Source organism: Nerophis ophidion, linkage group LG15 (assembly GCF_033978795.1).
Source record: "Nerophis ophidion isolate RoL-2023_Sa linkage group LG15, RoL_Noph_v1.0, whole genome shotgun sequence".
In the NCBI taxonomy this organism is placed as follows: Eukaryota; Metazoa; Chordata; class Actinopteri; order Syngnathiformes; family Syngnathidae; genus Nerophis; species Nerophis ophidion.
Genome location: NC_084625.1, coordinates 37,962,648 through 37,976,646, shown reverse-complemented (window position 1 = coordinate 37,976,646; position 13,999 = coordinate 37,962,648). Strand labels below are relative to the sequence as shown.

The 13,999-nt window shown below is 38.6% G+C and overlaps 2 protein-coding genes across 4 annotated transcripts in view; one reads left to right on the top strand and one right to left on the bottom strand.

Moving 5' to 3' along the window:
• ncf2 (neutrophil cytosolic factor 2) overlaps positions 1–11,902 on the top strand; it is a 27,028-nt gene extending 15,126 nt beyond the window's left edge. Inside the window, exons 10-16 of one of the 2 annotated variants that reach the window (XM_061922134.1) lie at positions 1,701–1,749; positions 2,791–2,834; positions 3,163–3,311; positions 5,900–6,005; positions 9,226–9,331; positions 9,403–9,502; positions 11,737–11,902. In XM_061922134.1, coding sequence (XP_061778118.1) covers positions 1,701–1,749; positions 2,791–2,834; positions 3,163–3,311; positions 5,900–6,005; positions 9,226–9,331; positions 9,403–9,491 — 543 coding nt within the window. In that variant the 3' untranslated portion in view covers positions 9,492–9,502; positions 11,737–11,902. Of the gene's footprint in view, positions 1–1,700; positions 1,750–2,790; positions 2,835–3,162; positions 3,312–5,899; positions 6,006–9,225; positions 9,332–9,402; positions 9,503–11,700 lie in introns of both variants that reach the window. The other variant, XM_061922135.1, reaches the window with a different exon arrangement.
• The window catches only part of dph2 (diphthamide biosynthesis 2), a 19,207-nt gene continuing 15,829 nt past the window's right edge, over positions 10,622–13,999 (bottom strand). For both annotated transcript variants that reach the window (XM_061922137.1, XM_061922136.1), the window contains exons 6-7: positions 11,946–12,122; positions 10,622–11,836 (exon numbers count right to left, since the gene is read on the bottom strand). In XM_061922137.1, coding sequence (XP_061778121.1) covers positions 11,709–11,836; positions 11,946–12,122 — 305 coding nt within the window. In that variant the 3' untranslated portion in view covers positions 10,622–11,708. The remainder of the gene's footprint in view (positions 11,837–11,945; positions 12,123–13,999) is intronic.

Genomic DNA, 13,999 nt, shown 5'->3' with positions numbered 1-13,999 from the left:
TGAGTTCAAACCCTGGCCAAGTCATACCAAAGACTAGAAAAATGGGACACATTACCACCCTTAGCATCAAAGGTTAGAATAGGGGGTTAAATCACCAAAATGATTTCCGAGCATGGCCACTGCTGCTGCTCACTGCTCCCCTCACCTCCCCTGGGTCAAATGCAGAGGATAATTTCACCACACCTAGTGTGTGTGTGACTATCGTTGGGAGTTTTATTTGAACTTTAATAAATAGGCACATCGTTCCACAGAACTGAGTACCAAAATTATTTGTAACTATTTGTTCAAGGAACAACTTCATGTGTATTTTCTTTCTACTGTTTTATTATTATTCCACCATAGGGCCAATGAAAGTTGTGAAGGCCAGCATTTTGATAAAGTTCATCGCTGTCGACATCAACATAGTCTTTAATTAAAGTAAAAGTTGTGGTAAATGTTTGTATACATTTTAGCCATCATTTAAATGTATTTCACATTGATTTCTGCACATAACACAATATGACATATAAATAGCAAATGTGTTGTCTTAATATTTTTGTCCGTCTGAAACACATGAATTGGATTTGCATTAATTCTAGTAGGGGCAGCACAGTGTAATAGGGGTTAGTGCTGGTGCCTCACAATTAAAAGGTCAATCAATCAATCAATCAATCAATCAATGTTTATTTATATAGCCCTAAATCACAAATGTCTCAAAGGACTGTACAAACCATCACGACTACGACATCCTCGGAAGAACCCACAAAAGGGCAAGGAAAACTCACACCCAGTGGGCAGGGAGAATTCACATCCAGTGGGACGCCAGTGACAATGCTGCCTATGAGAAACCTTGGAGAGGACCTCAAATGTGGACAACCCCCCCCCAGGGGACCGAAAGCAATGGATGTCGAGCGGGTCTAACATGATACTGTGAAAGTTCAATCCATAGTGGCTCCAACACAGCCGCGAGAGTTCAGTTCAAGCGGATCCAAGACAGCAGCGAGAGTCCCGTCCACAGGAAACCATCCCAAGCGGAGGCGGATCAGCAGCGTATAGATGTCCCCAACCGATACACAGGCAAGCGGTCCATCCTGGGTCCCGACAAGCGGTCCATCCTGGAACTCGACTCTGGACAGCCAGTACTCATCTATGGTCATCGGACCGGACCCCCTCCACAAGGGAGGGGGTGACATAGGAGAAAAAAGAAAAGAAGCGGCAGATCAACTGGTCTAAAAAGGAGGTCTATTTAAAGGCTAGAGTATACAAATGAGTTTTAAGGTGAGACTTAAATGGTCCTGGGTTCCATCCTCAGGCTCGGGTTCTCCCCGTGACTGCGTGGGCTTATTCCCACCTCCAAAAACATGCACCTGGGGATAGGTTGATTGGTACCACTATATGGTCCCTAGTGTGTGAATGTGAGTGTGAATGTTGTCTGTCTATCTGTGTTGGCCCTGTGATGAGGTGGGGACTTGTCCAGGGAGTACCCCGCCTTCTACCCGAGTGCAGCTGGGATTAGCTCCAGCACCCCGGTAGCCCAACAAGAATATGCTGTAGAAAATGGATGGATATTTCTAATAGCAAAAATGTATACTTTTAATACTATTTGGTGTTTGTCAAAACCATTGGTTTGGACTTTACTATCAATAACTAAAAAGTACTACTGTCGTTGATTTGTTACAAACAACTAAGTTTTTCATTGTCCTGTGTTGAATGAAAACCAGGAAGAATCTCCTAGTCGGGAACCACCAAGCAGGCCAGAAAGGAAACAAGGTACAAATGTTTATAATACTTATCAAAGTATTAATTTTGTATGCTTTTTCATTTTAGGTGTTGAAGTAATCATTTTTATTTAAGCACTTATTTTGACATGTTTTTCATATCAACTGATGTTTTTTGAAATACAGAAGTTCTGATAAGGTCTTGGTGTTTTTTCATGTCGGGTGTTGAAGTACTGATAGTGTTTTTGAAGTACTTATTTTCATGTGTTTTTCTGTCAGGTGTTGAAGTACTGATGTGTTCAAATACTGATGTGCTGAAGAATTTCTTTATGTCAGCCATTGAAGTTATTTCCCCTAGAGGGGGTGGGTCACCCACATCTGCGGTCCTCTCCAAGGTTTCTCATTGTCATCCACATTGACGTCCCACCGGGTTGTGAGTTTTTCCTTGCCCTTTTGTGGGCTCTGAACCGAGGATGTCGTTGTGGCTTGTGCAACCATTTGAGGCACTTCTGATTTAGGGCTATATAAATAAACATTGATTGATTGATTGATTGATTTTTTTGAAGTAGTGATGTAGCTTTTTTCTAATGGCAATGTGTTGAGGTACTGTTGATGTTTTTGGAAAAAACTGATGCATTGAAGTACATTTGTTCATGTCAGGTGTTGAAGTACTATTGAAATATTGATGTACTGAAGTATCTTTTTTTTATGTTTAACATGTCAGGTGTTGAAGTACTGATAATGTTTTTGGAGGTACTTTTTTCATGTCAGGTGTTGAAGTCCTGATTTTTTTTTTTTAAATACTAATGTGTTGAGATGCCGCTCTTGTTTTTTCATGTGAGGTGTTAACAGTACTGGTGTGTTGAAGTACTATGACGTTTTTTCAAGTCTGGTGTTGCAGTAGTGATGACACAGGTTCTACGGAATATGCAAAATATGACTAATAATGAAGGGAAAAGTACTGATGATGTTTTTTTCATGTCAGGTGTTGAAGTAGTGATGTGTTTAAGTACCAATATTCATGTATTTTTAATGTCAGGTGTTGGAAGTACTGATGTTGTTTTTGGAAATACTGATGTCATTTTTCTGTCAGCTGTTGTCAGGTGTAACAGCAGCAGTGCAGACGCGGAACACAAGGTAAAAAAAATTAAATCAACGTTGATGAAGGGGACGGCGTGGCGCGGTTGGGAGAGTGGCCGTGCCAGAAACCTGAGGGTTTCCTGGTTCAATCCCCACCTTCTACCAACCTCGTCACGTCCGTTGTGTCCTTGAGCAGGACACTTCACCCTTGCTCCTGATGGGTGCTGATTAGGGCCTTGCATGGCAGCTGCCGCCATCAGTGTGTGAGTGGGTGAATGTGGAAATAGTGTCAAAGCGCTTTGAGTACCTTGGGGGTAGAAACGCGCTATACAAGTATAACCCATTTACCATGAAGTTTTTCAGGAAAAACATTTTCTTAATTCAGGAAGCCCAGCCTGCTGACATGTCATGTATCGTCAAAGTATACTGCACCTTCAACGTTGTAGTACGTGTCACAAGCGACTGCACGTACTCCATGTTGGTAGAGAAGCTGAGTAAGAAACTCAAACGGTCTTCTTCATCCTTCACATTGAGGTAAACATTTGGGATGACGTTTCCATCATTCTTCAACTCTTTCTTTCACACTACAGCACTTCAATTGTGGTTCATCTAATTTGCATAATGAAGACTTTCATGTTGGGGTGGGGAAACTGATATACGTCAATAGAATTGATACCAAGGCGGGTATCGGATAAATACTAGTGCGATGAGATCGATACTTTTGTTGCAGTTTCTTGTCTGTACATTGAGCAAATGACTTAAAAAGGGGAACATTATCACCAAACCTATACAAGCGTCTATATATACTGTTGCAGAAAAAAAGACCATGTATTTTTCTAACCGATTTCCGAACTCTAAATGGGTAAATTTTGGCAAATTAAACGCCTTTCTGTTAATCGGTCTTTTAGCGATGACGTCAGAACGTGACGTCACCAAGGTAACACACCCGCCATTTTCATTTTCACATTACAAACACCGGGTCTCAGCTCTATTATTTTCCGTTTTCTCAACTATTTTTTGGAACCTTGGAGACATCATGCCTCGTCGGTGTGTTGTCGGAGGTTGTAACAACACTAACAGGGAGGGATTCAAGTTGCACCACTGGCAAGAAATCTGCCGCCAGACCCCCATTGAATGTACCAAAGTGTCTTCACATTTGACTGGCGATGCTAAGACAGACATGGCACAGAGATGTATGGATAACCTGCAGATGCATTTGCAACGATTAAGTCAACGAAATCACAAAGGTGAGTTTTGTTGATGTTGACTTATATGCTAATCAGACATATTTGGTCACGGCATGACTGCCAGCTAATCGATGCTAACATGCTATGCTAATCGATACTAACATGCTATTTACGCTAGCTGTATGTACATTTGAAACTAAATACCCACATTTAATGCGAAACAAACACTTACCAATCGACGGATTTAAGTTGCCCCAGTGTCAAAGATGCGAAAGTCCTGATCGTTTGGACCGCACATTTTACCGCCGATGCTAATAAGGCAGCCATGCTATGGGCCACTTCATTAGGTACACCCACGCTATGGCCGAATAGCGTCAATAGCTATTCGCTCAATAGCTTCAATTTCTTCTTCAATTTCGTTTTCGCTATCTGCCTCCATACTGCGACCATCTGTTTCAATACATGCGTAATCTGTTGAATCGCTTAAGCCGCTGAAATCCGAGTCTGAATCCGAGCTAATGTCGCTATATCTTGCTGTGGTAACCGCCATGTTGTTTGTAATGGCAGCCCTGTATGACGTCACAGGGAAATGGATAGTGGTTTCGAAGATAGCGAAAATAGGCACTTTAAAGCTTTATTTAGGGATATTCCGGGACCGGTAAAATTTTGAAAAAAAATTAAAAAAATACAACAGGCCACTGGGAACTGATTTTTATTGTTTTTAACCCTTTTGAAATTGTTATAATGTTCCCCTTTAACCACTTTAATTTGTCTGTCAGTGCAAACATCTCTCTCTCTCTCTCTGCACGTGTTTATGTTGTGTTGACATTTTTGTATTTCCGTTTTGGTTATTTGACACTAATAACTTTTTGCTTTAAGAATTGTGTGTACATAGTGAACATTTTTTATAGTTGCATTTAGTTATAAAAGCATCTTTATTTGCATGAAATCATTTTCCTGCAGTATCATAATCAACTAACTCGACGCAAATTCACAAAATTACATTTCAAGTCAAAGTGCTGGTATCAGTGATTTCAGCTCCGTATGTACTTGGTATCAGCTGATACCACAATTCCCAGTATCGGCCACCATACTTTAATTGATTGATTGAAACTTTATTAGTAGACTGCAATTTATTTTACATTTTTTCCTTTGTCATGAACGGCGTTGCGCAGTGGAAGAGTGGCCGTGCACAACCCGAGGGTCACTGGTTCAAATCCCACCTAGAACCAACCTCGTCACGTCCGTTGTGTCCTGAGCAAGACACTTCACCCTTGCTCCTGATGGGTGCTGGTTGGCGCCTTGCATGGCAGCTCCCTCCATCAGTGTGTGAATGGGTAAATGTGGAAGTAGTGTCAAAGCGCTTTGAGTACCTTGAAGGTAGAAAAGCGCTATACAAGTACAACCCATTTATCATTTATTTATTTATGAAAAAGGGAGGTTTTTTGGGGTTGGTGCACTAATTGTAAGCGTACCTTGTGTTTTTTATGTTGTTTTAATAAAAAAAAAAATAATTTTAATTTTTTATTTTTATTTAAAAATAATAAAAATTAATAAATAAAAATTCTGCGGCCCGGTACCAATCGTTTCGCTGCCCGATGGTTGGGGACCACTGCATTATATGTAACAGTACATTCTATACTTCGTACATTTGACCACAAAATGGTAACACCCGAATAAGTTTTTCAACTTGTTTAAGTCGGGGTCCACGTTAATCAATTCATGGTAACATATTTGAGTCCCCAAAAGTGTCTAATAAGACCAGAAATTGTTGCTAGTCCTTTTTCAGAGAAAGAAAAAACGATTTTCAGAAATGGATTCAGGATTATATTGTGATTATTTTTTAATACATGACCCCGAAAGGGATAGGCGGTGGAAATGGATGGATGGATGCATGGATAAAATCCTGAAATGATTGCTTCTATTTCTTCATAGTTTCACTTCAGAGGCAAACAGTGTTATGAACGAAGACACCGACATGGTGAGTGTGTGGAGTCGCAGTCGTAACAGACGTCTCAAGCTGTGGTGTCACATCAAAGAGGTGAGTATCTGATCATAAAATATCACTTGAAGTGAAGAGTTGATGTATTCACCTTTTACATTCATGAAAACAGAAAATGTACTCCGTTAAAGCTAAGAGACGTCACAACCGCTTAAAGTGAAACTGAACTTTTTTTTGGAATGTTGCCTATCATTCATAATCCCTATGTAATACAAAATCACACAGATTTTCTTCTTTTATACATTCTGATTTGTCAATGTGTGAGGTGGCCAACAATGCAGCTAGTGGGAGTCATTGATTGTGCCAATAAAGCCCTCTAAAAACATCCCACAACCCCAAACTATACTCCACTGACCTGAATATTAGCAAGTATTAGCGACATTGTTATTATAAGCACTAACGCAGAAGATACTGTTTTTAGCAGCTCCATGATCAGAGAGAGGTAAGTAGTTTATGCAGGTATTGACATATTGAGCTGCTGCATCGCCTCTAAGTTGGTAAAAGTTCATTCTAGATTATAAATCATGCCTCGCTCGTTTTTCCGCCCACCTTTTTTAACCAGTGTGAGGATTATGATTATTCTTCATCTAAACGGGACGATATGGACATCCCATCAGTCGGCGTCTCAGTGAGAGGAGACATTGTACAGTATGTGATTGTTTTATTAGGTTCGTAGTATATATTGTTTAGCACTTAGCAAAACTGCAACAACTTATCTCCCAACTTTTAAAACTTGTAGCTCATCGTTTTTATATTTGGGCTAAATCACCATAAATGATTCCCGGGCGCGACACCGCTGCTGCCTACTGCTCCCCTCCCTTCTCCTGGGGTGATCAAGAGGATGGGTCAAATGCAGAGGACAAATTTCACCACACCTAGTGTGTGTGTGAGACAATCATTGGTACTTCAACTTTAAAAATATAAGGTTCTGGATCATCATTTGTCCCAAAGTAGTCGTTGGTGGTTCTCATTAAATCTGCCATATATTGTAGTGTTGTTTATGTTAAAGGAAAAAGCAAACGTAAATGGGTTATACTTGTATAGCGCTTTTCTACCATTAAGGCAGTGGTTCGCAACCTTTTTTTAGTGATGTACCCCCTGTGAACATTTTTTTAATTCAAGTACCCCCTAATCAGAGCACATCAGTTTTGGTTGAAAAAAAGAGATAAAGAAGTAAAATACAGCAGTATGTCATCAGTTTGTGATTTATTAAACTTTATAACAGTGCAAAATATTTCTCATTTGTATTGGTCTCTCTTGAACTATTTGGAAAAAGAGATATAAAAATAACTAAACATTTGTTGAAAAACAAAGAAGTGATTCAATTATAAATAAAGATTTCTACACATAGAAGTAATCATCAACTTAAAGTGCCCTCTTTGGGGATTGAAATAGCGATCCATCCGGATTCATGAACTTAATTCTAAACATTTCTTCATAAAAAAATAAATCTTTAACATCAATATTCATAGAACATGTCCACAAAATAATCTAGCTGTCAACATTGAATATTGCATTGTTGCATTTCTTTTCATTCATATTTTGTTGAAGTATTAGTCAATAAATATATTTAAAAAGGATTTTTGAATTGTTGCTATTTTTAGAATATTATTAAAAAATCTCACATACCCCTTGGCATACCTTCAAGTACCCCCAGGGGTACACGTACCCCCATTTGAGAACCACTGCGTTGAGGTACTCAAAGCGCTTTGACACTATTTCCACATTCACCCATTTACACACATTCACACATTGATGGTGGGAGCTGCCATGCAAGGCGCTAACCACGACCCATCAGGAGCAAGGGTGAAGTGTCTTGCCCAAGGACACAACAGACGTGACTAGGTTGGTAGAAGGTGGGGATTGAACCAAGAACCCTCAGGTTGCTGGCACGGCCACTCCCAACCGCGCCACGCCGTCCCTAAACATGATGCGTCTGTGAAATGAATATTCTTACAATGATCGAAATATGTAAATATTACATGTTATTATGAACTAGCTTATAAATACTGTATACCTACAGTGTGTACAGTATATAAAACAGAGGTTTTTGGATGTTTTTAGAGCGCTTTTATAGGCCGAATAGAACAAATCCCCATTACCTCAATTGTTAGTTGACTTTTGCTAGTGTTTATTCACAAGTTAGAATGCATAAAAAAACAAATGTGTTTTGTCCAACATAAGGATTGTGAATGATAAACAAAATTGAAAAAGTCCAGTTCCCCCGGCATCCAACAGATTGGCTGAGCCATGTTGACTAACGGTTGATAACATGACGCAAAATAGCTTAATAAATGTGAACATGCTGATCAAATTGCTGATTTTCTCAAGACGTACGTCAACTGTCTAATCTAAACTTTTGTTTGTTTCTGGTGTTGACGCAGTAGGAAAAAAATTTAACAATATATCAACTATTTATTGATCAAACAGCACAATTGGGGCAGCATGGTGGGAAAGGGGTTAAGTGCGTCTGCCTCACAATACGAAGGTCCTGAGTAGTCCTGGGTTCAACAGGATCTTTCTGTGTGGAGTTTGCATGTTCTCCCCGTGACTGCGTGGGTTCCCTCCGAGTACTCCGGCTTCCTCCCACCTCCAAAGACATGCACCTGGGAATTGGTTGATTGGCTACACTAAATTGGCCCTAGTGTGTGAATGTGAACGTTGTCTGTCTATCTGTGTTGGCTCTGTGATGAGGTGGCGACTTGTCCAGGGTGTACCCCGGCTTCTGCCAGAATGCAGCTGAGATAGGCACCAGCGACCCCCCGCCACCCCCAAAGAGACAAGCAGTAGAAAATGGATGGAAGGAAACCGCACAATTGTCGTCGTCCCCCATAGCTCAGACATACTTCCTGTTCTTGTCTACAGTGTTAAACCTTCTGGGAAATGTAGAAAATAAACTTTGACTAACTGGTGGACATGTATTTATATATTTATTTAAGCTTTATTTATCCAGGATAAGACAATTAAGAACATATTTTCATTTTCAAAACTGACCTTGCACAGAGGCAACATTTACAAATTAGAGATGTTGAAGTCATGTTGATGATAATCTGTCAAATTAGTACCTGTACTATATATTGCTTCACAAATTATGTATTGGAACATACTGTAAATGAATGTTTAACATTGACACTTCATGTGTAAAACATACACAAAGAATGTCCCGTGATTGCAAACCAGCAATAAGGGACTAGTTACTGCTGCGTACTTTTTGCCTATTGACTCTCACAAGTGATGTGCGTGTGTGTGTGCTGTAAAGTTACAGGAGACAGAGATGATTTTTGTTGCACGTCACTCTTATGAATCGTCTAATCCTGAAGATCTGACTTTTAATAAAGGAGATACTATCACTTTGATCAGTAAAGGTAAGAACTGAATTATTTTTCATGAATTATTCACGATTAGCATTTTGTTAAGTTGTTTTTCAAACTTGCAGTCAATCAGGACTGGTTGGAAGGATATTGTGAAGGAAACACTGGAATATTTCCTGCTTCTTTTGTGGAACAACTTTCTATCAATCAATGATGTTTGCAGAGGTAATCATACTCGATTTATACACTACCGTATTTTTCGGACTATAAGTCGCAGTTTTTTTTTTCACAGTTTGGCCGGGGGTGCGACTTATACTCAGGAGCGACTTATGTGTGAAATTATTAACACATTACCGTAAAATATCAAATTATATTATTTAGCTCATTCGCGTAAGAGACTAGACGTATAAGATTTCATGGGATTTATCGATTAGGAGTGACAGATTGTTTGGTAAACGTATAGCATGTTCTACATGTTATAGTTATTTGAATGACTCTTACCATAATATGTTACGTTAACATACCAGGCACCTTCTCAGTTGGTTATTTATGCGTCATATAACGTACACTTATTCAGCCTGTTGTTCACTATTCTTTATTTATTTTAAATTGCCTTTCAAATGTCTATTCTTGGTGTTGGGTTTTATCGAATACATTTCCCCCCAAAATGCGATTTATACTCCAGTGCAACTCATATATGTTTTTTTCCTTCTCTATTATGCATTTTCGGCAGGTGCGACTTATACTCCGGAACGATTTATAATCCGAAAAATACGGTAGATCATAATCAAAAACAATCACAATCAATCAATCATCGCAATATCTAAACCATCAAAATCAATATGCACATTATAACACACAAAATATCCACACTAGATCAATGGTCCCCAACCTTTTTGTCCCCGGATGATGATTCTTTTTTTTCTGTCATGAAAAAGGGATGTTTTTGTCATGAAAAAGGGAGGTTTTTGTGGTTGGTGCACTAATTGTAAGTGTATATTGTGTTTTTTATGTTGATTTAATAAAAAAAAAATAAAAATTTTTTTTTAATAAAAATGAATAAAAAATTCCTCGTGTTTGGGGACCACTGCACTAGATCCTTCTAAATGTCAATAATACTAAATATCCACTACAGACCAATCATACTAAATATCAACTATAGATTAGTAAGACTAAATATCTACAAACAATCACTTAAACTAAATGTGAATAATACTAAATATCTACTATGGATAAATCATACTAAGAATCAATAACAGATCAATCATTGTAAATATTTACCATAGCTCATTGCTACTTGTGAACGAAAAACAGTGAATAACAGACATAAAAATCATACAAGCGTTGATTTTTGATAGTATTTATTGTGTTAAATGATTTAAAAAATTAATTTGGACTTAAGTGGTTTGGTGCGTGAATATGAGACTTGGCGGCTCCAATAACTTTTTCCCTTCATTGTGATTGTTGTGGTGGCAGTGTGTCAAAGAAAAGGAAAGTGAAACTTAAATAAAATCATCATTTTCTGCATTCTTAGTCTAAGTAGTGCTTAATACTTGTGATTATAATATAAAGAAAATAACTTTTCTTTATTCCTCTCCAAGCTGAAATACTATTGTGTTCAAAACCTTGCTTGAGTTGCAGATGTTGACATTCTTTATATAATCACCTGATATTAAAAAAGAAAAATAACAATGTACATCTTTTAGTGACCAAGTTTATGAAGTTTAAATACAAACAGCTTGGTGATCATTTGGAGCACTGCTGCCACTTAGCGGCAACCTTGGATTCCAATGTGAGTGACTTGTATTAATTTATATAAAGTTCCATCACTGTCATTAATATTAGGGTTTCAATCTTACAACTCACAATTCAAGTTAATTCTCAATTTAACACTGTTCTCGCTCTACAGTATTGTGTACATATATCATAATAAAACCTTTTCAAAACAGGTTGGCTGCTGTTGTATGTATGATGCAAACATGCAGTAAGTACAGAGAGGGCTTAAAAACTTTTACATATTGAATCTAAAATTTTGAATCTTGATTTGAATGTGAAACTATTTTTTTAAGGACCACTAATAAGTATATTGTTTATTGTAATATTTATGAAAATGTAAATAGATCTTGTAAAAGCATCTTTAGAACTGCAGTACTTTTTTCCTCTCTTGCAGATAGCGCCCTCAAACTTTTTTCCTTCTACAGGATTTTCGCACCAGTACAATATGGGGTCGCTGTTGCAAATTTCTGTAATTAGAATCTTTACATACATGATGGACAGGGTTCATCAAACTACTTCATATTTAAGTTATAAAATAATAAATCACGTGAAAAAGGAAATACAAATATTAATTTCCAATTCAGAGCATGAAAATATTTCTGAATGTCCAAAGAGACAATAATGTACTGCAATGTAATCATTTACAGTAATGTGATCATGAAGCTGCTCCTTCATCTTCGTAGGCGATGGCAATGCCCTTCCTGCCCGTCACAGCTTTCATCACAGGCGTTTCTCCCAACTTCTGCTCTAATCCTCGCCAACTGCGATTGGCCAGAAAAGATGCTGCAAAGAAAGAAAGTGTTTGTTGGGCTTTGACTGTATTACAACAATAAACACATTTTCAAAATACATCTAGTGAGGTTTTTTCTTTGAGATTTAAAAAAAAGATTACCTGCTGAGTTTGTGTTAGCAACAGTCAACGTCTGATTTCTGAGGACCAGAGAAGAATTCTCTGAAATAACTTCTTCTGTGTTCATCTTGCAGCTTCTCATAGATCCTGTGATTAAAGACATGTTTGTCTCCGTTTCTTCTTCTTGGGCGCCAGACAAAAGTACATGACTTTGTCCACCTGATGATGTGATGACATATTTAACATCAGTTTGGCAGGATATTGATTGTCAAAGTGATTGAAATAAGCCAGCATGCGCTCTTTGAAAACTTGTCAAAAACAAATCTTGTTAATTTGATACTTTCATAAGACTGCAATTGGCAGAACACAACATTTGAATATTTGATTTTAAATATTTAGTGATTTATGTAAATGTACACAAAGTAGATTGTTAATGACATAACAAAATAGGTTGTTCATGATAAAATTAGTTAATAACAACATAGGCTAATAAACTACGTAGTCACTATGCTACTCTATTCAACTGTGTCAGAAGTGAGCCATGTAGTACAGGCAGGAATTGGTACACATCAGTCCCTATGACATTTCCCAAGCCATCAGGCAACTAGCTGATAAAGCATGAGGTTTGGATAATATTACTGCAGAGCACCTGAAGCTAGCAAGCCTGGAGGGAGCTGTGTAACCATCCATCTGTTTTAAGAGGTTGCTAATGCATGGTATCCTGCCAGATGCTATGCAGACAGTTATTTTAGTACCTGTCATTAAAGACAAGGATGGTAAGGTATGGAGTATGGACATCTATTGACTTATTGCCTGAGCCAGCATCCTGTCTAAAGTGCTAGAAATGGTGACAATATACAGTACAGAGTTGGAGATCTTTGCACCGTGGACAACCAATTTGGATTTAAGAGCAAGCATAGACTTGTATATTCATGCTTTAAAAGAAGCAGTAGAAAATACCCAGGGCTGGGCTTTAAAATATTGCTAGGTTATATTGATGCATTTGACAAAAGTCCACCATCACAAACTCTTCACCAAGATTAAGCATTGGGACGTTCCGGGTAGCATCATACGTAAACACACGTACGTACACACGCACACACATGTATACATGCGTACGTACGCATACACACGTATACATATGTACGTACGCATACACACGTATACATATGTACGTACGCATACACACGTATACATATGTACGTACGCATACACACGTATACATATGTACGTACGCATACACACGTATACATATGTACGTACGCATACACACGTATACATACGTACGCCTACATTGAAAACATTACATGTGACTAATCTTTTGTAGATGTCAAGATTGGCTCAAAAGGGAGTGGGAAGAATTAAACATACGCATACACATGTACGTATACATACGTACGTACGTACGTACCTATGTACGCATACGCACGTACGTACGTACCTACGTACGCATACACATGTACGTACGTACGTACATATAGACAATTATACGTACGTACGCATACACCAACGTACCTACGTACGCATACACACCAACGTACATACACAATAAAGTACGTACACATACACAAGTATACATACGTACGTACGCATACACACGTACGTACATACGCGCACGTACGGGTATAAACACGTACGTATGCACACACGCACGGGTATAAACACGTACGTACGTACGCACGCACGGGTATAAACACGTACGTACGCACGCACGCACGCACGCATACACACGTACGCACGCATACACACATTATACGTATGTACGTACGTACGTACGTACGCACGCGTACACACATACGTACACACGCACGCATACACACGTACGTACGTACGTATACACACACATACGTACGTATACACACATACGTACGTATACACACGTATACATACACACGTGTACGCACGTATACATACACACGTGTACGCACGTATACATACACACGTGTACGCACGTATACATACACACGTGTACGCACGTATACATACACACGTGTACGCACGTATACATACACACGTGTACGCACGTATACATACATACGTGTACGCACGTATACATACATACGTGTACGCACGTATACATACATACGTGTACGCAC